General features: G+C 43.9%; 1 protein-coding gene across 2 annotated transcripts in view; it reads right to left on the bottom strand.

The window, feature by feature from the left end:
- The window catches only part of DOP1A (DOP1 leucine zipper like protein A), a 1012538-nt gene that overhangs the window by 102963 nt on the left and 886378 nt on the right, over positions 1 to 23197 (bottom strand). For both annotated transcript variants that reach the window (XM_078648131.1, XM_078648132.1), the window contains one exon: positions 7148 to 7203. In XM_078648131.1, the coding sequence (XP_078504257.1) occupies positions 7148 to 7203 (56 nt within the window). The remainder of the gene's footprint in view (positions 1 to 7147; positions 7204 to 23197) is intronic.

The raw sequence follows: 23197 nt of genomic DNA, 5'->3' as shown, positions 1-23197 counted from the left end.
ACAGGTAAAAGCCACCACCACATTCTGCATCGACCCCAAGGTAATGCCATCCCTTAGCCCACCACCCCAATGAGCTTCTCCACCCCATCCATCCATCCATCCCTCCCTCCCTCCCCACCTAACCAGTCCGTATGGGGTCCAACAACAGTGCAGGGCAGAGGCCACTCAGATCGTTATTGCATGCTACTTGCTCCATTTGCCACTGCTGTGATCTTGAATCACCCAAGGGGAGGGGGAATTTACTCGGGCATGTTTTGAAGAAGACCCTGCCTGCAGCAGCTACATATTCCTAGAGCACCACCCGCAGGGGGTCTGCGGCAAGGCGTGGGTCCCGTGCTCACTAAGCCACTGGAGTCAAGCTATCCTGGCTGAAGACGGCTGATAGCCAGAAACCGGTCCTAGGATGCTTGATTCCAGTCCAGGGAAGACCATGCTTGGCAGTTCGGGCTGGACTGTTGCCATGAGGCACAGGGTCAAGGCTGATTTGCATATGGCCATGTCTGAACTGGGGTGGTTTGGTGAGCAAAATAACGATGGATTAAACCCAGATCTGTGACTGGGGGTGAATGTTTTACCATTGTGCAACATTCCATCCATCATCTTGGGTGTTTTGCAGCATCATGTCAATCGGACTCACTGATCAAAGCACCATAATTTGCCCCAAGATCCTCCAACCAACCTTCCCATGCCCTAGCACCGTCCACTAAATCCATACCCTGCTTATCTTTCCTATGGAGGGTGATGCTTTCGTATTCCACCACCGAAGCAGATCCCTGGTTCACCCAGCACCAGTAGGGCCTACTGCTGATTTCCAATTAAGAGTGTTGTGTCTCTTAGCCAGATAAAGGGCCAAGTGATGGTCAAGTCAATGAATTTGGAAATAAGCTTGAATTTAGCGGGGCACGGGAACAACTCCAGCTGACACACCATGGGGTTTTCAGAAACATGGTCAGTGACATCATTAATAAGAGTAAAACACAGACCTCCAATATGCTGTGAGCTGTGGGCAGTCCTAAACAATATACAGCATCACTGGCCTACCCCAACATCCCCACATCTGAGGCATGTGGCCTGGGCATGTGGGAAGAATCTTTGTATTCTCTCTGTTGTAAAGTACACCCAATGCAAGATATAAAGGTTAATCAGCTTAAATCTCGCATTACTAGAACCTTTTGGTTTTACATTCCAAGATCCTTCCTAAAGTTTCATCCGCAATGGACACTCCCGCGTCTGCCTCCCATTTGTCTTTCAGTGCAGCCAAAGGAGCATACATGTCAGTTCTCAGGCACTGGTAGAGACCTGAATCAAGTTTAGCATTGCCCAAATATGTCCAGAGAAAAGGACAACCCAAGTGCATCTTAAGTTTAGCCAGCTTCCCGGCCATCTATGTTTTATAGTCTCCATTAGTGCCCCGTACAGTAAGAAGTGACCAGCCAGGATGTCAAAGCCGGCCTGCCAATCAGCAAATTAAAGCAACTCTCTCACTCTATGCAAGTCTCCCAAATTCCCACGCCTCGCCCGACCCAAGTGACCAACCTGCTTTGGTGATGCAGTGGGAGAAGGGCGGTCAGCCACTCTAGCTGTATAATAGGCAAATAGGGGCTCTTCACTTAGTTTTTTTTAAACCAGCAGGACCAACAGTACTTGAAAATACTCCACAAGTGACCCCTCCCGCAGAAACCCACTGCACTACACACTGCAGCTGTGCCGCCAAATAAATTAGTTTTCTGCCAGTTAACTTTCAGGTGCTATATTGTCCCAAAGAGGCTGAGGAGCTGCATCGCCCTGCCAGGGTTTGAGCAACTATCCCTTAAGAATAGCAACATGTCATCCACATAGAATGTTGTATGGTGCACTTTACCGCAGATGGCCACCCCTTCATGGAAAAGGTCCATCCTAGCTACACTCGCTAAGGGCTCTAGCATGATGGCAAACAACAACGGGAACAGCTGGCATCCCTGCTGGGTACCCCTCTCCACTTCGTATGTGCTAGAAATTACTCCCTCTGTCTTGACCCGCCCAACAGGGTTGGAGTATAATAACCACGTCCAGGCGATAAACCCAGGCCCCAGGCTCAGCTGCTCCATCACAGCAAATAGATAGGACCAATATTGGCTATCAGACGCCTTATCAATATCAACAGACACGACCAATGCATCCGTGGTGATATTCAGGGAGTCTAGTAACATATCTACCAACTGCCGTATATTTAACGCAGTATGCTGGCCATGTATAAAACTGGCTTAGTCGTGTGTATGAGTCATGGCATGTTGGACAAGTCTCGTGTCACTAAGACCTTGCACAGTACATTGTAATCAACATTTAACATTGACCCGTTTGCCTTGACACAAGCGAATCGCGACCCGGCGTAAGTAAGAGAACTAGCAACTCTTAGCTGGTCGAAGTTGGTAGGGAGCAACTACACTACATGGCCTCATATACCGCCACCAGTTTTGGTGCCAAGAGACCTAGATTTGCAGCAAAGAACTCCACTGGGAGTCTGTCACTGCCAGGAACCTTCTGCTGGGCCATGCCCCTAACTGCTACCACAATTTCCTGGGGAGTAATGTCACCACCCAATTCCTCTCCTTCCTCAGGAGGAAGTGTCGGCAGAGGCAAACGGTGTACAAAGGCCTGGACAGCTAGCCAGTTATCTCTACCATCACTGGCATACAACACAGTGCAATAAAGCCTAGAAACCTCATTACTGCCATCCTGACCATAGACTTGAACCCCCACATCATTCTCCAGTTCTAAAATTTGGAAACCCCGTTTAGTTGGGTTAGCCTGCCGTGCTAACATGCCGACTTGTCCCTCTCAGCATACGCATTCACTATATAGGCTTAATAATCAAAGCACCATAGGCACTCTACCCTCTCCACCAGCCTCTCCTTCTCTTAATGTAGTTTATCCTGCAAGTCCAGATTAAAAGGTCTATTTTTTTCAATGGTTCTAAGTATCCCTTCTTGGATGTTAATCTCCTCCACTAACGTACGTCAAACTCCCACAACTGTCACAATGCACTGCCTCCTGAGCACCGTCATAAAGGCATCCAATTCCAGAAGTGTGGAAGTGGTCATACCAGCACTATCTACAACATAATTCAGGGTCCCCTCTCCTATAGGGTGGCGAAAAACCTGATCTTTCAGGTTCTCAACCTTTAAATGCCAATTAGGAATGGCAGTGTGTGTTTTAATCCAGGCAAGTGAGATGGCTATACGATTGTGATCTGATATCGTCCTGGCCAAATATTCAGACTGAACAATTGCAGAATGTACATCTGGGGTGCAAAGGAAGGCTTCCAGAGGAATGTGAAGCTCATGCAGTGCAGAGAAGTAGGAATAATCACGAGTTTGAGGGTGCATAACCCGCCACGTGTCTACAAGCCCCCAGTGTCTCTGCCAAGCCTAAACTTCTTTGCCAAGTACTCAGCCTGTACACCAGGCAGTGGAGGGTGTAAGTCGTCAAAATGAAGATCCACCACCCCATTGTAATTCCCACCAATAAGCATCACAAAGGGCATGTGTAATTCAACTACATGTGAGATTTTATACAGAAAGAGCACCTAGTTGGTATTGGGTGAGTATACATTGACCAATGTAATGTGCCCACCCCCAGGAGCCCTTCAAGTAGTACATAGTGCCCACATTGGTGTATACCCTTGAAGGGAACCCTAGGGCACAGCCAAAGAAGAACACCTTGGGCGAACACAGAGTAAGTTGTGTAATATGCTTGTCCCCACCATCTTTGTGGAGGGCCAATCCCTGAGCTGCAGTCAGGCGGGTTTCCTGTAGCATCACTATATGAACCCCCCTACGTTTAAATTAAGCATGCACCTTATACCATTTAGTCATATTATTGAGACCTTGACATTCCAGGATAGAACCTTTTTGTATGCGTGAGATCCCCTGACATTATGATGTGCAACACCTATTGTTCTCACTACGGAGGCAATATCCACAGCAGAATACACCCCACCCACTCATTTCTAAGTACATATAGCCACTGTACCCCATACTGGCCCGTCAACAAAACTAAACCCAAAACCGCTCCCCCCGGACAGTAAGGCAACATCCCTTCATCTAAACCAATTACTAGAAAGATCATCAAACAGCCATGGCAGTGTCGCACAAGGAGAACAGCAGGGGGGGGCAAAAGGTTCACAGGTAACAGCACCCCCAGACTCGCAACTCACCATAGAAAGTAGTCAATGTCCATGAACATGGGAGTCCTCCTTGCCGCCCTCCCACTGAATAGAGGCCCCAACAGGGCAGAGTACAACAAACCCCCCACCCCTGCCATGCCATGCAGGGTTATTCAAAGCAACTATTGTCAACTAGAGCCATATAATATCATTAGCCGAACTCGGAGTGATGTGGGGAAGCTCTTGGTCCGGTCCCGAATCAGTCACATAGTCTGCCAGCAGCCCATAGACATGTCATGCTTTACGTCTCTATCCACTTCCAGATGTTTTCAACTCCCAGAATCAGCAATGGTCGCCGCCGCGGCCACTGGTCATCATTGTCTGTCTTGTTCTCAGGCCTTGGTAGGAATACGTCTCCCAGCTTACCTCTGTGTGCCCGACCGCTGTGGATGCTGGCAGGCCTTGGAGGACCCAGCGCTATGCGGTGGCAAATCAATCCAGTCCCACACATCTTTCGGATCAGTGACAAATTGTGCGCCCACGTCAAGATGGAGCCACCCTGGGAAAGCATGGCATACTGGACATTCATCTCCCTGAGTCATTTATCAACCTCCATAAATGATGCCTGGTGATTCTGCACAGCCATAGTAAAGTCTGGGAAGAGTAGCATGCTATTGTTTTCAGTGTTTAGCTTCCCCTTTGTCCGTGCCTGCCGTAGAATGTGATCTTTATCATGGTAATGTAACAGCCTGGTCACAGCCGGCCTGGGTGGTGCCCCTGATGGCAACAGTTGAGCTGGGAGCTTGTGCGCCAGCTCTAGGGCAAAGAAGTGGAACAGTCCCTCCGGGGCAATCTTATCCCATATCCAGCTTTTCAGAACAGCAACCATGTCCGTACCCTAAATCTGTTCTAGCAGGCCCTCCAGGAATATGTTATTCCTGCGGGCCCTCCCCTCAGCTCTGTATTTTCAACATCCGGAGCCTATCCTCAGTGTCTAGTATTTGGCCCTTTAATGTCCCAGTGGAAGGCCCCACTTTTGCAATAGCTTTTTCATTGGTGCAGTTACCCCCTATATGTACACTATCATATTGCTATCTTTTTACTAAACTGGATATACAACACATAACCAGCACTGCATTGTATGCCTCAATTGGTCCTACATTATACCCCCAGATTACATCTATGCTTAGCAATTATGTATACACTGCAGAGAAATAGATCTCCAATGAATTCCTGACCTTGGTATAAAAAGCATAATCACCGGTGAATTATACCACAAATGTTTTCCAATGCTTGAGTGAAATACTTTCCTCATGTTTTTCTATATTTACTATAAGTAGCAGTGATTTATACTCCTAATGTATCACTATGCAATGCAGAGACATAACTAGCAGTGAATTTGACCCTTACTGCTTTCAAATATTTTTCATAAACGGCACAGCAAGCAGCAAATTGCATGCCTCGTATATTCCTCTACTTGGTGTTGGATGCATAACTGGCAATAAACAACACGCCTAATGTATTATTATACGTGGTATGAAATGTATAATCATCAGTGATTTACATTCTAAACATATTCCTATACTGGGTAGACAGAATAGCCAATTTTGATATTGATTTATACTCCTAATATGCTCCTATTTTTGGTATGCAACACAACCAGAAGTACATTGCACCCTGGAGCGGTGTTATACTTTGAATGTGCCGCTAGAAGTTTCCATAATTGGGGGAAAGGTAGTATATCATAAAAGTTCCTAGCATGAAAATAGCTTTGAATGCATACAATGTCTGACAATTTAATACCATTAACGTGCTTTTACCCTAAGCCTTGTGGGAGCAGACAGGGGTATCATCACTATAGCACTCTGTGATTCAGCAAAAGGTGGCATGCACACATTAAATATGAAAGATAAAATCTCAGAGCACAGTGTGATCTAGTAAACCACTTTGGATTAATCCAAATAGAAGCTAAATATTTGAATTTGCTAGACTGTTGACAGAAAAGGTCTGCCGCAAAGCAGGATTATTTATCAGTGTAAGGGAGCACTAACTAATTTTTTAAACATGAGCCAGAGGAGCCCAGGCATGTGAATCTCCATTGTGGAGAAATAGCAAAAAGGAGGAAAAAAATCTCATGATTTTTGGGAAAAATATATCAGATCCAGGACGCAGTTCAAGGTTGAACATATATATAAATGAACAAAAACGTTTTACAGTTCATTAAATTTTAGGAAGAGTAAAAACCAATAATTGAAAAAAATAAGGAATCGCAGACAAAGGGTTTGTTTTATATGCCTAATAGGACCCAGATGATAAGGATCAGGAGAGGATGGAAAGAAAAGTCATAATAAAAAATAAAAAATAAAAAAACGGAGAGGGAATGTTTGAAGGAGTCGGCGGGGAGAAGTAGAGGCAGCAGGAGATGGCATAAGAAGAAGAGCCATGGAGTGCAAAGGCACAGGGCAAAAAAGTTGGAAAATGAGTAGATAAAACAACACCAAGGGGGAAGAGGGCAACAAGTACAAGAGCAGAGAAGCATGGAGGCTTGAAAAAATAGAGACAAAAAGAGAGATGACGAATTCAGAGGTACCAAGAGGAAAGAGAATTCAGAGGCTCGGGCGTAGGGGGTGTTACTGAGAGAGAGGGGATTGAGATCCACTCCCCCGAAAATAATAATAAAAGAAACAGGGAGAAAAAAAGTAAAGTGGGGCGTTTTCTAAGAGCCTGAAAGAACAAATCAGGCCAAGGAGAATTCAAAATGCTAACAAATCCAACCTGGAGAGAGCTCTTAGTTGATTTTTTACCAAGACGATCACTCAACAAGTTGGTTCCATTCGTTTTGTAAATGCCTTACAAGGTAAAAATTAACCTGATTATACAGAAAGGTGCAGGCCATCTTGATAAATGCAGCAGACAATTACAAAAATTAATGTATCTGAAGGACTTTCAGCTTAACTGAAAGAGTATGGAGTGTAGTGTAACAAAACTGGTACCAGGTTTTACCTCGAAATATCTTCATCTGCTGTTAGCTCCTGTTCCATGAGTAAAAACACTTGAACCTGAGTAAGAAAGAACATAATACATTTCAATTTATCTTGGGATGGCATGGGAAACGCTGATTGTATTTAAATACATACATTATTTCTCTGCGAAAGATACACATAATTTTTATTTCCTGACCAACCACCCAATCAAAGATACTGTACATTTGCTGAAGGTGTCTTTTCAGTTTGTAGAGAACCATAACGTTACTGGGAATTGTACCCACCCTCCACAAAGTAGGGAATGATCATTTGGAATATGTTATCTCAAACGTCAATAAAGGTTTTGATGCTTCGAGGCCTCAAATTAAAAATAGCCCTTAAGTGATTTATTTTATTTGTTCAGAAATGTGTCTTGAAATTTTGAAAAGAACACCTTATTTAAACAGCGAGAAAGCCAGTATAAAGCTAAGGCACAATGCAAAAGTAAATATACACGTAAGAAAACAGAACCCATCACAAGAACACCTTGAGAAGGATAGCAAGATTAAAGATGTCTCCCAATATAACAAGCTAAACAAGATGATACATATTTTATGACCATGCAGAAGACTGCCTTAACTGTTTGCCATGTAGAATTGGGAAAGCATTTAAATACTATCGAAAAATTATCATAATTTAAAATAGTGCAGAATTGACGTGCAAGCTTTAAATGAAAATATTGTGTTTAAAAAATACGAGAAGTGAAGAAGGCAACATTATTTTCTCATATCAGGCCTCAAATGGCTAAAGCAACATTGCTTAACTAACTGACTTGACTAGAAACACAGTCTGTGCATAAAAAATTTAAGTGTTGACTTTTCCATGAACATGTTTTTCATAACAAATAGAAGGTGCATAAATGTTTTCATATATTTATAAGGAATGTTTCTGCTTATACAAAGGTCACCGTTAACAAATGATTAGAAATGAGTATTTTAGTTGGCAGTAAAAAGCTCATATATGAAGTTGCAGCATTATTAAAGTGATGATTCAACTTCTATATAGACCATTGTTAGGAATGTAATATATTAGTAGGTTAGAACTATAGTTAAACGTGGAAAGTGCAAATGAGTGGGAGAATGACCAACATGAACTTAGAGTTGATACAATTTAGTTGCAAAATCCAACATTCCTGTCTGTGGACTATTGAATTCCTGTGAGAAGATGAGGAGAAATCCTGTTCCCATGAAAGCATTGAATGATGATTGCCTGGCTGAGGAGGAGGAGGAGGAAGATGGAAAGCTGTAACACTGATGAAATGTGCTCTCTATTTTAATGTGTGTTCCTAGAGTGGGTGACCCAGTCTTACTATTCCTTTTACTCAGTTTCTGATGCCACATTGCATTATTAGAGCCCTTAATTGGTTCTGACGGACACCATTTCTCTCCCCATTCGTAGAAGAAGGATTCTTTCCTTAATGGAACATGATGTAATGCATTTATTAAAATTTGATTAAACAATATTGATTTTCTATTTCTGTCATGTATTGATGATTAGGATTAATACAAATTTAGCTTATGATATGCAATCAAGATGAACTACTAAAATATTTGATTATTAAAACCCTTTAATTCATAACAAACTCTGATTATTGACTGATAATAGATGACTGATTGTGATTATAATGTATGTGTTGTATAGCTCCTGATTTTGTCTAAAACAGCGGCAAAGATACATTGGACCTAGAGAGATCCAAATGGGGGATTAGCCTGGAATATAGGAAATTGAAATACTTTAATGTAAACCAAATACTGCTTCAGCAGAGTGCTGAGGCCTGCAGAACAAATATTTGCCTGAATGAGCTGCTAAGCCTTTGCATTTTTTATTGTTTTTGCTGGTTTTCATACCTCTTGTTTATTAGTAGTGTTTACTTTAGCTCCTTTTTTCCCCAAGTAATTTGGGTGGCTAAGCAAGTCCACCACTTACGATGGAAGCATCAGGACTGCAGTTCTACTTCTCATTTGTTCAGTATTTCTTTCCTTATCATTGTTGTAGGAGTTGCCTGGTAACAGGGCTCCTCGTGCTCACCACTACTACACCATGGTCGCCTTGTTCAATCAACTGTGATTGCAGTTCACAAATGCAGCTTGTATAGCTTACTTCTATCACTATAGTATAAAACGCCCATTATTGTATTTTTTTGTGGGCCATTTTAAGTTCCATTAATTGTCCAGGGTCTTGGCTCTACCCCTTACATTTAGCTTATTATTTTAGTTGGTAAGCGATCAGGGTGCTTTCTATTGTTTACACTTGTTCCATTTCTCTTTTATTTTACATATATATTTCAGAATCTTTTAATTGGCCAGTACTGGCTGAATAACCATACCTCTCATGACAGGATCATCTGGGCTCAAAGTCTACATATTGTTCACCAAATACTTCTTTCATTTCCTTGTTTTGTGGAAGTTGTCTCTCAACCGGGCTGTCTCTGATGACTGCTCATGTGCCATGGGGCCTATTTCAATCAGCTGGATGCATTCAGCAGGAGTTCTGCTAGCAAGTCAAAGACACATCTAAGGCAAAGCCATCTGTGACTGTCCACGTCTTGTTCATAGCCATGGACACACTCCCTGCCTATTCCACTACCAAGCATCTTATTTCTACATTTAGCTACATCTAAACTGACTTTTACAATCTTTGTCACCCCAACACAGGGAAGTTACTTTATTACAATTGCCTCCCACCTCAGAGTTGTAGAGACCTTAGCTCTACAGATAAACCAGTAGGGGACTCCCATTCGGCAACTGCTTTAATCCCAAAGCTGTCCCTGTGTCCATACACTTCATGCCTTTCCAGAGAAACGCTCCGTTTCCAAACATTAACTGAAAACTTGAAATTAATAAGATTCCAAGTTCAACATCTTATTTTGCAAGAGACTTAGATTGGAAAGTGATCTCTTCACAGTTGTAATGAAGAAGTGTTGGAGATACTGCTAACTGCTCATTGGGGCTTACACGCAGGGGGGCGGGGTCCAGTATTCCAAGCCTGCAAATATTAAATTCCTCTCAGCGAAGGCATCACTGAGTGCTGGTGGTGTCTGGGCTGAGGCTGTGCATTCATTGATAATGTGCTAAGCAGCAACATGCTGAAAACAAACTAATATTCCCTGTAAGAAAATGTTGGGATCTATGCTTCTTGGAATTGTGGGGGTATTGCTAGGAGGTTAGAATGTTATGATGTGAATAGCAGACAGTACAGAGGAAGCTGTGGAAGGAGCTGGAGGTCTCTTTACTTCTAACTAATAAAGTCTAACTTCAACTATATACCTTGGATTGAAGATATCTTCTTTACATTGGCCACGAGGGAACCCTATACTCTGGCAGGGGCAGAGATTGAAACTGACCTCCACCCCTGGATGATACTACTACTGGAATTGACTGTGGTATACAATTTACTCCTCCAACTTGTCTTCCTACTTTTCTTCCCAAGGCAGCAGCAACCTTGTGGTATGTACATTTTACTTTATTTACTGCTCTCTATCTAAATCTTGGAACCAGATGGATAGATAGAGCCTTATTCAAATCTCGGATTCTTTGACTGCCATCTGTGCGACAGGAATTTTCATTTTGTTATTCTTGCCATTTTTGCGCTTTATTTTTCAACGTTATTGAAGCGTTTCAACTCAAAATTGCTGAAGCTGGATGCTTTGTACTGGATTTAACAAATTAATGTGATCGCCTACATCTTTCCCGAGATTGCATCTTTTGAACTGAGTTTACTTACTTGCTCGCGCGATTCTTTGGATTTTAAAACCGCCGCCTTGGAACCCGCTGCCGCCTTGGAACCCTTAGACATCACCGGCTTGGTGTACCTGCGTGATGTAAAGAGCGTCACTTGCGTGATCCAAGTGGCGGCCATCTTTGTTTGGGATTGTTCACGAGTAATTTCACAACAAACAATTTATATACATTTATGCTATATTAATCTTCATTGTTAAAAAAAAAAATTGTTATGGGTGATCAAACCTTCTCTACCCCTCCTTCCTTCCTCCCTACGCCTGGTGAACCCCCAATACCTTGGAAAGAATGGAAAAAGTTATTTCTCACTTATGTTTTAGCATCTGGTGCAGACAAGTATGGTCCTGTTCGCAAACAAGCCATTCTTCTTCATAATTTGGGGGTGGAAGGTAGAAGATTATACGAGGATTTGCCCGAAATATCTTTAGGTGTGGGGGATGGTCATGCTGCTAATGTCTATGATATGAGCATGTTGATGTTGGAGAAAAGGTTCATTACAAAGATTAATACTCTTTTAGAAAGGCATAAGTTCTTTTGTCGTGTTCAAAAAGTCGATGAAGATGTTGCAACTTATGTGGCAGCCTTACGGGGATTATCACTAAATTGTCAATTTAAAGATTTGACAGATTCTCTGATCCGTGATCAGATCGTCAGATGCACTAATAATAAAAGGGTGCGAGAGAAGTTGCTTAGTAAAGACTGCAATTTAGAAGAAGCTATCGAGATCGTTAAAGCAATAGAAAATACTGACTTATGGATAAAAGAAATGGATAAATGCTCTGGTTCTACAATATCAAAGGATAATGTAACAAAAGAGTCAGAGTCTAATGTAAAATCTCAAACACAAGCAATTGTTGATGAAACTAAGATTATTAAGAATGTTGGGAAGTTTGATTCTAAAAACAATAAGTTATCAAATTTTCATCCTCCTAATTATCGTTCTCCCAATTTTGTGCAACAAGGGAATTCACGTCTTCTGAAATGTTATAGGTGTGGATCCCCAGGACATATTGCATCAAGTCCTCGTTGTACAGCTAGAAATGCCATTTGCAGAGGATGTATAAAGAGGGGTCATGTAGTTAAAGCTTGCAATGCTAAGACTCAATATGTTAATGAAATTGATGATTCTTGCGAAAATATTGAGAATTTAATGCTATGTGTAGATGGACTGATTTTGAGTGAAGGTTGTCTTTGCGCACAAAATCCTATTTGTCTTGTTGATGTGGCTAATGAGAGTACTGATAAGCTTGAGAAGCCACATTGTTTAATCAATTTTGATTCTAGAGATCCTATGCATCCTCAAACTAGAAATGTTAACATGCTGGTAGACTCTGGAAGCCTTTATACCTTATTATCCAAAGATATGTATGTTGAAATTTGGAACGGTGATGTGGATCTCAACTCTTGGACCCCTCCAGACATAAGGGCTGTAGATATGGTGGAAAAACCATTGACATCTTAGGTCTGAAATGGATGGTAATCACATTTCAAAACAAAAAAGTGTTTGGAAGAGTGTATCTCACTAAGCAAGGGTCTAACTTGCTTGGCTGGCGTCACCAAAAAGATCTAGGAATTGTACTAAATCCCAATGCTTCTGAACCTGTTTCTTCATTCTCTGTTCTTAATATAGATACTTTTGAAACAGACGTGATGAAGAAGTTTCCTAACGTTTTTACAGAAAAGTTAGGAAAATTGAAGGGATTTTCTCATAAGATAATTCTTAAGAAAAATGCAGTGGCTGTGGTTCATAAAGTAAGAAATTTACCACACTTGATGAGAGAACCCCTGAAAATAGAATTGGACAAATTGTTAGATTTGAAGATTATAGAGCCTATTGAGGCATCTGAGTGGCTCGCCCCCATTGTAGTCGCGCCCAAGGATGGTGGAACCAAAATTCGTCTCTGTGTAGACTTGCGCGATCTAAATAATAATATATGGGTTGATAGGCAACCACTGCCTAATATTTCTGAGATGTTAAGTGCCATGGGTGGTGGTGTGATATTCAGTGTAATTGACATGTCTGCAGCCTACCACCAAATTGACTTAGACGAAAAATCGAGGCACCTTACCTCGTTTGTAACACCACTGGGGGCATTTCGATATCGCAGGATGCCATTTGGGTTGGCTTCGGCGTCAGCGGTGTTTCAGAGAGTTATGGAGAAAGTTTTAAAGGGGATTGAGAATGTATTATGTTTTCAGGATGACGTGTTGGTGGTTGGGAAGGATTGTCAACATCATGATAGGATTTTAACACAAGTTTTAGAGCGTATGGAAGTTAATGGTCTGACCATAAAAAAGGAAAAATGTCAATTGAAGAGAGATTGTGTGACGTATCTGGGTCATGAGATATCAGGTTTAGGTATTAAGCCAAAAAAAAGTATAATTTCTGCAATTAATGATGCTCCTACGCCAACAACTAAAGATCAGCTAAGGTCCTTTTTAGGGTTAGCTGAATATTGTTCTAAATTCATTAGAAATTTTTCGGAAGTGGTAGAGCCTTTAAGGCGCTTGATGAAGAATGGTGTGGTTTTTGGATGGGATCAAGTGTGTGAGGATGCTTTCAAGCGTGTGAAAGTAGGAATTATTCATGCACCTAATTTAGGTCATTTTGACATTAAGGCCAAGACTTTGGTTACCACTGATGCTAGTGCTGTGGGACTTGGGGCTGTGCTCTCTCAAATATCTGATGGTGTGGAAAGGATTATAGGTTTTGCCTCTAGAAGATTACAGGGTGCAGAAGTATCTTACTCAGTTATTGAGAGGGAGGCTCTCGCTTGCACGTGGGGGATTAAACACTTTAGATATTTTCTTTGGGGCTTGCCCTTCAGAGTGCGCACAGACCATAAGCCTCTCGTGCATTTATTTAAAGGAGGTAGAGGTTTGGAGGGTAATGTCACCCCTAGAATATCGAAATGGATTTTATCAGTGCTTGATTACAATTTTCAGATGGAATATGTGAAAGGAGAGAAAAATGTTATTGCGGATTGTTTATCTAGAATGCCTATAGACTTAGTAGATCTGATAGAAGTGTAATTAGTTGTGATGAGATTCTTGCTTTTGATAAAAGTAATTGGGAATCTGCCATGGCAGATGATCAAATAATTCCTTTGGTTATGAAACATGTTTCTGAGGGATGGTCTAGGGAATCCTCTAATGACACTCGCTTGAAGAGTTTTTCTAATGTAGAAGCTGAATTGAGTGTATCTGAAGGGAAGTTGTGGAGAAGAAACCGATTAGTGCCACCGTGCAATCTTAGATCAAAGATTATAAATATAGCACATGAAGGCCATTTGGGGAGGAACATGACCAAGAGAAGGATTCGTGAATCCTATTGGTGGCCAGGGATGGATGGTGAGATTGATGAGTTGGTTAGGAATTGTCATGCGTGTGCTGCTAGCGATAAAACGAAAGTCATTAGGCAGCCCTCTCTTTCCTGTGTTGAATTTCCAGTGCGGCCCTGGGAGAAATTAGCGATTGATTTCTTGGGACCTATTTCCAAATTAGGTACTCGGAATAGATTCATAATGGTTCTTGTGGACTATCATTCTAAGTGGTTCGTAATGGAGTCCACTGAAAGTATTGACACTAAGAAAGTGATAAGTTTTTTGGAAAGAACATTTTTAAATGAAGGTATTCCAAAAACTTTGGTTTCGGATAATGGTGTGCAACTGGTATCAAGACAAATGAAAGAATTTTTAGAGGGCATGGGAATTTGTCATGAGAAGGTTGCGTTCTTTAGGCCACAGGCCAATGGCCTTGTGGAAAGGATTAATAGATTGTTGATGGAGAACATACAGTTGTCATTGGCGAATGGTTTGATGTGGGCTGAGGAGCTTAAGAAAATGGTCTGGTCTTACAGGATAACTCCACATTCGGTCACTAGTATCTCTCCATTTGTCTCTCTAAAAGGGCGTGAGCCAGGTTTGAAGGAAGTTCCGGGTTGGCTCAAGAACAAAGAATGTGTGTGGGTTGACCGATCAAGCGTGAAAGATTGTGTTGTCAGTAGGCAGCGTGATTCTACACATTCATATAATCTCAGAATGAGGGTGAAAGATCCGAATATATGTGTTGGTGATTGGGTAGTGACAAAGAAATGTAGTATTGTAGCTAAGGGAGAAAGTAAATATTCTCAACCTAAACAAGTAAAGTTTGTGAAGAAAAATGTTCTCATTCTAAATGATGGTTCTGCTTGGAGCTGTGGCAATGTTGCTAAGTGTAATGCTCCATAGACTTTTATTTGTTTCTGTATACTTTATTTTTCTTTATATATTTCAATTGTACATTTCTTTTGATATTGTAAAGGGGGGAGATGTGTTGGGATCTATGCTTCTTGGAATTGTGGGGGTGTTGCTAGGAGGTTAGAATGTTATGATGTGAATAGCAGACAGTACAGAGGAAGCTGTGGAAGGAGCTGGAGGTCTCTTTACTTCTAACTAATAAAGTCTAACTTCAACTATATACCTTGGATTGAAGATATCTTCTTTACAGAAAACTTGTGTATTCTGGAGAGACAGTGGCCATCTCAGATTGTCATGGATACCTTTCCTCATGGTTCACGGCACTCTTTACTAGGTAATGGTGGTATGGTGTTGCTGCAGCCAGGACCTCGCTACATGAATCTCAGGATTTGTACTGAAGAACACTGGGTATACAGAAAAGTATTCTGGATTCATGTTGATGGTGATAGCAAGTTTTGCAAGATTTCCTTGAACATTTATCTAAACTCTTTTTATTGTTTTTATTTCAAGTTTTCATGATAAAAACATGTACAACAATATCATGTCAACAGTATAACACTGCAGCATTTCCCTATTTCCCATGAGAAACCCACGCCAGGCAGAAGACAGAGGTTTCATTTGCTAATACCAAGTCCCTACAGTTAATAACATACATTAGCTCAGTGCAAGACCACAGGACCAGCAGACGTCCTCAGCACCTGGCGCCACTAAGGGTCCCCACACTCCCACAGCATCTCAGCACGTCCTGAGAAACCACTCACACCTAAGAGGCCCCCTCATCAGCACCAGCGAATACTGGGTGGGGATCACAATTCTCTCGCTCCACGCCCACCCGCTGCTCCACCATTTCTCCCCACATCACTAGGCCATGTTCCGCATACTCGTCATTTCTCACCATGTTGAGCCTGCACTTCTCTGCTATAGTCCACTCCCACAGGTCAGCCATCTGTGTAAGGGGGTTTCAGGCCTAGTCCAGTGTATCTCTATACATCGACTAGCTAACACTAGCCCAGCAAAGCGAATCTATTCCTCATCTTTCTCTCTGTTTTGGGGAGCGGTAAGAGACTGAGAAGACAATGTTGAGCCGTTAGTTGTATCCGGGTGCCAGTGATATCCCGAAGTGTCAACATCAACCCAGCAGGCCCCAGCCTGTGGCATCCCTATGAGATGTAAAAAGTGTGCTGGGGGGTCACACTGCATCTAGTGCAGCCCTCTGCCCGAGCCGAAAACATTCTGTGTAGGTGTTGTGGTGTAAGATAAGCACAGTTCAGGTAACAGAACTGCGTGTACTTAAAGGGCGCATTATTCGCTTTCTCCTTCACTTGGGCACATACTTGCTTCTACTTGCCATCAGTAAGTTGCTAATCTAAGTACACATTCCAGCGATTGAGTACAACCACTGTGTTAACACATCTGTCTCCCTTCAACACCGTATACAGATGGGAGACAAGGCACCTGCTAGACCCATGTCCAATATTGTGGTGAGAGTGTGCGACTTCTTCGGCTCAGCCGAAAGGTCGACCAGATCTCCCAGACTGTAAGGGAGAGTTTGACATATTGCAGAAACTGACCCGGTTCCAACTGGAACAGATGTCCAGCCTCATGCATAGTAACAAAGGATCCGTTCAGGTCCAGATCTCCCACCGTATGGCAGCCACCCGCCGTCCAATGGGACATATTCATCAATGACTGCATGTGGTGGAAAGGCTTCAGGCACAATAGAGGGTGAAGTCAAGCAGACAGGGGTCTTACAAGATGCGTTTTAATGCCAGTTCCCAGACCTTCACCATCCGCCTCACTATATATGGGCTATCTTTTGGCGCCCTCATGCTGCTCAACAGGAGTTAGGGGGGATCCTCCTCCTCCACCAGTCTGGACAGCAGCCCCTTCTCCCCGTTACTACCGTCCACGCACCACAATGCAGCGTATTGTAGTAGTCCGACCATATAGTACAGCTGCACATGGGGAAGTCCCAACCCGCCCTCATCAGGCTCTAGTTTCAGGATGTCCAGTTTGACTCTGCTCCTCTTAACCGCCAGGAGGCTATTGAGTTCCCTAAAGGTGGATCTCAGCAGGTCACAGAAGGAATTCTGCATTGTGTACAGACACCTGAGCAGAAGCACCATCTTAATTATGGCCCTTCTGCCCATCACCGAGACTGGCAGTATGTTACAGAACCTAATGGAAGCGCATACATTCTCAATGACCCAGCAAATATTGAGGTCATAGTAATGACTTGGAGGGTGCATAATTTAAATACCAGAAACTCTCAGTTTCCCAAGTGAGCCCTGCCTCGGGGAGGTTCGCCTTCGGTCCACCCGCCAGTCCTGCCAAAGGAAATAGAATCATCTTATGCCTGTAGCCCGGACGCCTGCCCAAAGTCCTCTGTTATTCCCAGCATCACTGGTACTGAGCCCTGCAGTCGGCTCAAGTAGAAGAGGGTGTAATCTGCATTCATCGACCCAGTAGGAACTGGATTCCCAACTCGTATATCCTAGTCCCTCAGATCCGGTCTCAGGCATATTGCAAGTGGCTCCAATGCCAAAGTGAATAGGAGTGGGGACAGTGGTCAGTCTTGTCATGTGCCCGTCTCTATACGGAGAGCCTCAGGCACTACATTCCAAGTTTGCACCCTAACAGTGTACTGCAGCCACATCCAGGACAAGAACTTCTGCCTCAACCCTAGGCGCTACAACACCTCCCACAGATTCTACCAGCTCAAAGGGGTTAAAAGCTTTTTCGATGTCCAACGCCACCAGTGTGGCTTCCATGTCTGCCCCCTGAACCAAGTGCATTACGTGTAACAGGTGCCCGAGATTCATATGGGTACCCAGTACCAGCATAAACCCACAACATTGGTCTTCCTCTACCAGATGTGTTACAACCCACCGTAGTTGCATTGCTAGTAGTTTCGAAAGTATCTTTGGGTCAACAACCAGCAGGGACAAAAGCCTATAGGACCCCGGATCTCTCGAGTCTTTGTCTGGCTTAGGGATATCACAATCAGGGCATTGTGCATAGGCAGTGCATCTCCACATCTGGCCTCCAAAATCATCTTCATGAGCCAGGAGAAAAGAAAATTGGAGTAGGCCTGATAATACTCCACCGGGAGCCCATCAGGGCCAGGGCAGTTACTGCAGGCCATATCTACATTGGCCGCTGAGCCTTACTCCTCCTGTATCTACCACTCTAGTCTCTCCCTCTGGACCTCTGTAAGCCTCAGGACATCAACCCAATCCAGAAAGACTATCATTCCATTCCAGTATGTCAGTAGCAGGCGCCCCTTTCACCCCAACAGGTGGTCCCTCAATAAGACTTTTATCCTAATGTGACCCACTGTCTTCCACCTGCCTCCTCTAACAATCCAATCTGTCCCATAACTCTCCTACTCTATGCTACGCCGTGAGTAGATACCCATTCGCAGTCTGCAGGTCACCTGCCTGCCATTGCCGCCGAGACAATACCACCTCTCTCTTCAGCATGTCCTGTTCCAGTTGCCGCCTAGTGCCACAGACCTTTGCTAGACTCCCACCACCACCTTCAGAGCACTTCACTCAACCCCCTCAGTGTCGTTGAGCTCCAGTGGGTCTCGAAAACCCCCGGCAATACCGCCCAGATCTCTTCCTTATAAACTGGATCATGCAGTGCTTCTAGACAGAACTGCCACAGAGGAATCCTAGGGCTTTGTCCCCCACTATCCATACTCTTATCCATATCCAGTAATGGCACATGACCTGAGAGGAACCGCACCATATATTGAGCATCCTGGATGTTTAGCGCACTATCTTCTGACACCAAGAATCTATCTAGCCTAACGCAAATACCGTGGGCGGGTGTAAAGCAGGAGAACTCCCTGTCTGATGCTTAGTGTAGGTCCCTCCAAATATCCCTACAGTTTACCCATTCCATCATCTCCCAGAGTTTGGCTGACATATTAGGCTTAGTCCACTGTTGGGTGGATGTCTGTCTAGTAGGCCATCTAGTATACAATTGAAGTTGCCCGCCCAAACAATCTGTATCTCTATATACAGGAGCAACTCCTCCTCCAATGTCCAGTAGAACTCCCCACTATCCACATTAGGCACATACACATTGAGGAAGCAATTTCCACTCCATCTTGCACACCATGTGGCAAAACATATCTCCCCTATATGTCTGCTTTGAAACTTTGAGGATGTTGGAATGAGACATGAGGTGCCATCCAGATCAAAACCCCCCTGGCATAACTCGAGTAGGTAGGGAAGTAAACCTGGCCCCTTCCTTTCTTCTGAAATTTCTGCACCTCCCCCCACTGTAAATGCGTATTTTATAACATTGCTATATGTATACCCAAGCTTCACAGATAATCATTCACTCAGTAACGCTTGACAAAAGTGTTCACACGTTCCAGGTGACCATATGCATACGTTGTGACATATTACTTCAACTGAGTACCCCAACACCCTGTTGTCCCAGACCTTTACCCACTCTCCCCGCATCCCAGGTATCCAGGCAAACTGTGCATCAATTGCACATTCATGTATGGGTGTTATTACCATTATGCTACATAGATCTAAATCTAAAAAACGTACCCCATCCCACCCCTGGGTACACACTCACAAACAAGAACTGTGTCTCCCCACCCATAATAGACTCTTGCCCCCTCCCCTAAAGTATGAAACTAAATGTACGCAACTCCCGCAGCGTGTAGTACAAACAGAGCCTTTCACTCCCTAAGTAACTTGAATTGTATCATGGTGATGAGCTATCCCACGGGTCCAACCAGCAAACGATCGGCCCGAGGTACTCTGACCTCTAACCACCCTCCGCTGCAAACCCTTCACACACCCCTCAGTGGGGGGGTCCAAAGTACTTCACATGCACCAACCACACAACACGCAGTTAACCCTCCAACTCTCACACCACAGCAAGTACAGGAAGAATGTAGACTGCGAGAGACGCACCTTGAGGCAGTAAGAGTATGAATGGTGGTGTGGATGAGTTCTTTTGTGTAGTCATTTGGACCTCCAAAAGAAGTGTAAAACGTATGTTTACCTCCCAAATGAATGTAATTCCTTCCAGAGTGTGACTAAGGGGTCTCTAATACTCTCTTCCCATGGGGCATTTAGGAACCTCCATTGGGGTAAGTTTGTGAGCTGGTCTCACACAATTGTGTAAAATGTACTGTGTCTCCCGTTTCCAGTGACACGTGTCTCACACTCAATATCCACTATATATATGCAAAATATGTAATGTTTATTCTGCTATGACCAGATACAATTCAGATAAACTTGGATACTTCTCTGATGGCAATCTTGTTTTGCATTACAGGTTAAAGAAAACTCATTCAGCTAGAGGTTGACATAGGTCACCCTACACAGTGGTAATTTCGAACCAATCTTAGTAAGATAGGCGCCAACAGTGTTTTTCCCGTCCTGATGAATGTCACGGACCCAATGGGCCATTTTGGCAGAAACATGTTGGCGACTACAATCACAGTGGTGATGGGGTACTAACTCCCCCCAATCCCCACATTTTATTTTAATACCAAGTAGTTGTCTAGTGAATAAATGTATTTTGGCTTTTACATTGGCTTTTAAACCACTCACTTTCAGTGGCCCCCACTTAGATCTAGAAGTACCTCCCTGTCTCCAGGTGTAGGCCTGCTCTCTAACAAACGGAGTTTCTAGAGAGAGAGGACTGCCAATGCAGAATGATACCTGGTGGTGTGTGAGGACAGTCCTTCACTTTTTTTGAGATGCCTGGTACTCCACCAAGTACCTTGTAATTTCCCAGTAATTTTTCTTCAAAAAGTTTATTTTTCCAGACTGAAATGGCAGTTTAAAACTACACTCCAGGCTGCTATGGCAGGTCTAAGACATGATTTGAAGTGTTACATTAGTGGGTAGCACAGCAAGTGCTGCAGGCCCACTAGTAGCATTTAAATTACAGGATCTGTGTACATGTGAGACCACTCTACTATGGATTTATAAGTATATTTAATGCACCAATTGGGTGTTAGCCAAGTTTACCATGTTCCAAGGCGGTGAACACAATTGCAGAGTTCAAAAGTCAAAACAAATTTATTTCAGAAAAGAGGAGGGGTGAAGGCAAACGGTTTCGTGGAAGACCACACCAAGGGGGACAGGTCAACAGGTAGGTTGGCCTGGCAACTGAAGCAAAGTAAAAATGTCTGGCAAGTAACCTTTGCCTTTGCCTAGGGCAAGGCCTTGCCAGGCTTAAAATAAAACAAACAGCAACACCTCTGACAGTGGTGCAGAAAGCGGGTAAAAATGGCGTGAGGAATACCAGGTCACAAACTTATCCCAACAGCAGGCGTATACCTTTTTGGTGGAGGGACACCTGGCTGCCAGGATGACATCACAGACTTCGGGAGGAAGATCGAAAACTCTCAACTGCCGCCCCTCAATCTCCATCTATGAAGGTGGAGCGTGCTCAAGTTCGAGTGCAGGACCCTGCCCTGCTGCTGCGACAGGAGGTCCTCTCAAAGCGGCAGCCTGATAGGAGGACAGATGCTCCTGCTCAGGAGTTCGGTACATCATACTTCCTGGGTGCAGTAGGTCCTGATCTTCTTGAGAATTTGGGGCAGGAAGGGTATCAGCAGAAAGGCGTACAGTAGTCCCCAGTTCCATGCTAAACGCGTCTCAAAGCAAGAGTCACTGAGGAGATTTCAATAAGAAGTGCTGAAATTGATCCAAGGTTCTCCTCGTTCTTGGAAGAGACCTTGCAATACCTCTGGGTGTAGTCGCCATTCACGATCCACAAGGAATCAATGGCTGAGTTTGGCTGCCGTCAGGTTCAAGGAGCCTGCCAGGTGTCTTTGATCTTCAGCCAAGTCTAAAGGAGCAGAGACTTCTGGCATAGGGACCACAATCCCACCGCCCTGATTTTGCAATACTACATGACGATGGTATTGTCCGAAAACATCTCCTTTTGATAGATGGAAGGAAGGCTTTCAGGCGGATCTCTCCAGAAGATTGTTATGAAGCTAAGATTTCGCGGGAGACCAGAGTCCTCTGATCTCAACCTCTCCCAGATGGCTGCCCCACCACAGGAGGGAGGCATCACTAACCACTGTCAGCTCTGGGTGGGGAAAAAAAGGGTCTGCCGCTGACCCAATCGCGGTTCGTCAGCCATCATTGCAGGTCTCCTTCGAGATCTGGACAATGACAGAGAGGTTCCCTTTTGCTGTGCCCACTGGAACTTAAGATCCCACTGCAGTACCCACACATGCCATCTGGCGTGCTTTACCAGCAGGATGCAGAAGGCCATCAGACCCAGAAGCCTCAGAAGTAGTCTCACCAATATTCAGGATTGAGGCTGAGTCATTGTGATCATAGCCCGAATATCCTGGAGGGTAGTAGCAGAACTGCATTGTATCCAGAATGGGTCAGATGAAAGCATCTGAGAAGAACTTGGGCATGTTGATAGTGAAGCCCAGCAAGTGAAAAAGGTTTGCTGTTGTCTGGAGGTGTTTGACGGCTGCCTCGGGCGAGCCCACCTTTAGTAGCTACTCAACGAGGTAGGGGAAGACTGGTATCTGCAACCTCTGAAGATGAGCTGCATCCACCGCCATCATTTTCGTGAACACAGGAGGTGCGCGCTGGTGCCGAAGGGGAGCACAGCAAGCTGAAAATGCGCATGGCCCACTATGAATGGCAGGTAATGCCTGTGAGCTTGGAAGACAGGATGAAAAAATAAGTTTCTCGCAAATCTAACGCAACTGTCCAGTCTCCAAGGTCCAAGGCACACAAGACCTGAGCCAGGGTGAGTATTTTGAATTTCTATTTCTGCAGCAATATCTTGAGAGGGCACAGATTTAGGATAGGACAAATTCCTTTGTCCTTTTATGGCAGTTGAAAGTAATAGGAGTAGCAACCATGACCTACTTCTGGCAAGGCACCTCCTCGATGACACCATTGGACAAAACAGCCTGCACTTCTTGACAGACCAAGGAAAGGGGATCTTCCGTCAGCCATTCTGGAAATGGTGCAAAGGCAGTGGGTTTCCACAAATGGGACGCCGTACCACTTTCGCCCAACTGTAGCAATTACT

The sequence above is a fragment of the Lissotriton helveticus genome, chromosome 6, assembly GCF_964261635.1.
Source record: "Lissotriton helveticus chromosome 6, aLisHel1.1, whole genome shotgun sequence".
NCBI lineage: Eukaryota > Metazoa > Chordata > Amphibia > Caudata > Salamandridae > Lissotriton > Lissotriton helveticus.
The sequence above is the reverse complement of the archived record's forward strand: the minus strand, read 5'-3'. Positions and strand labels throughout refer to the sequence as shown.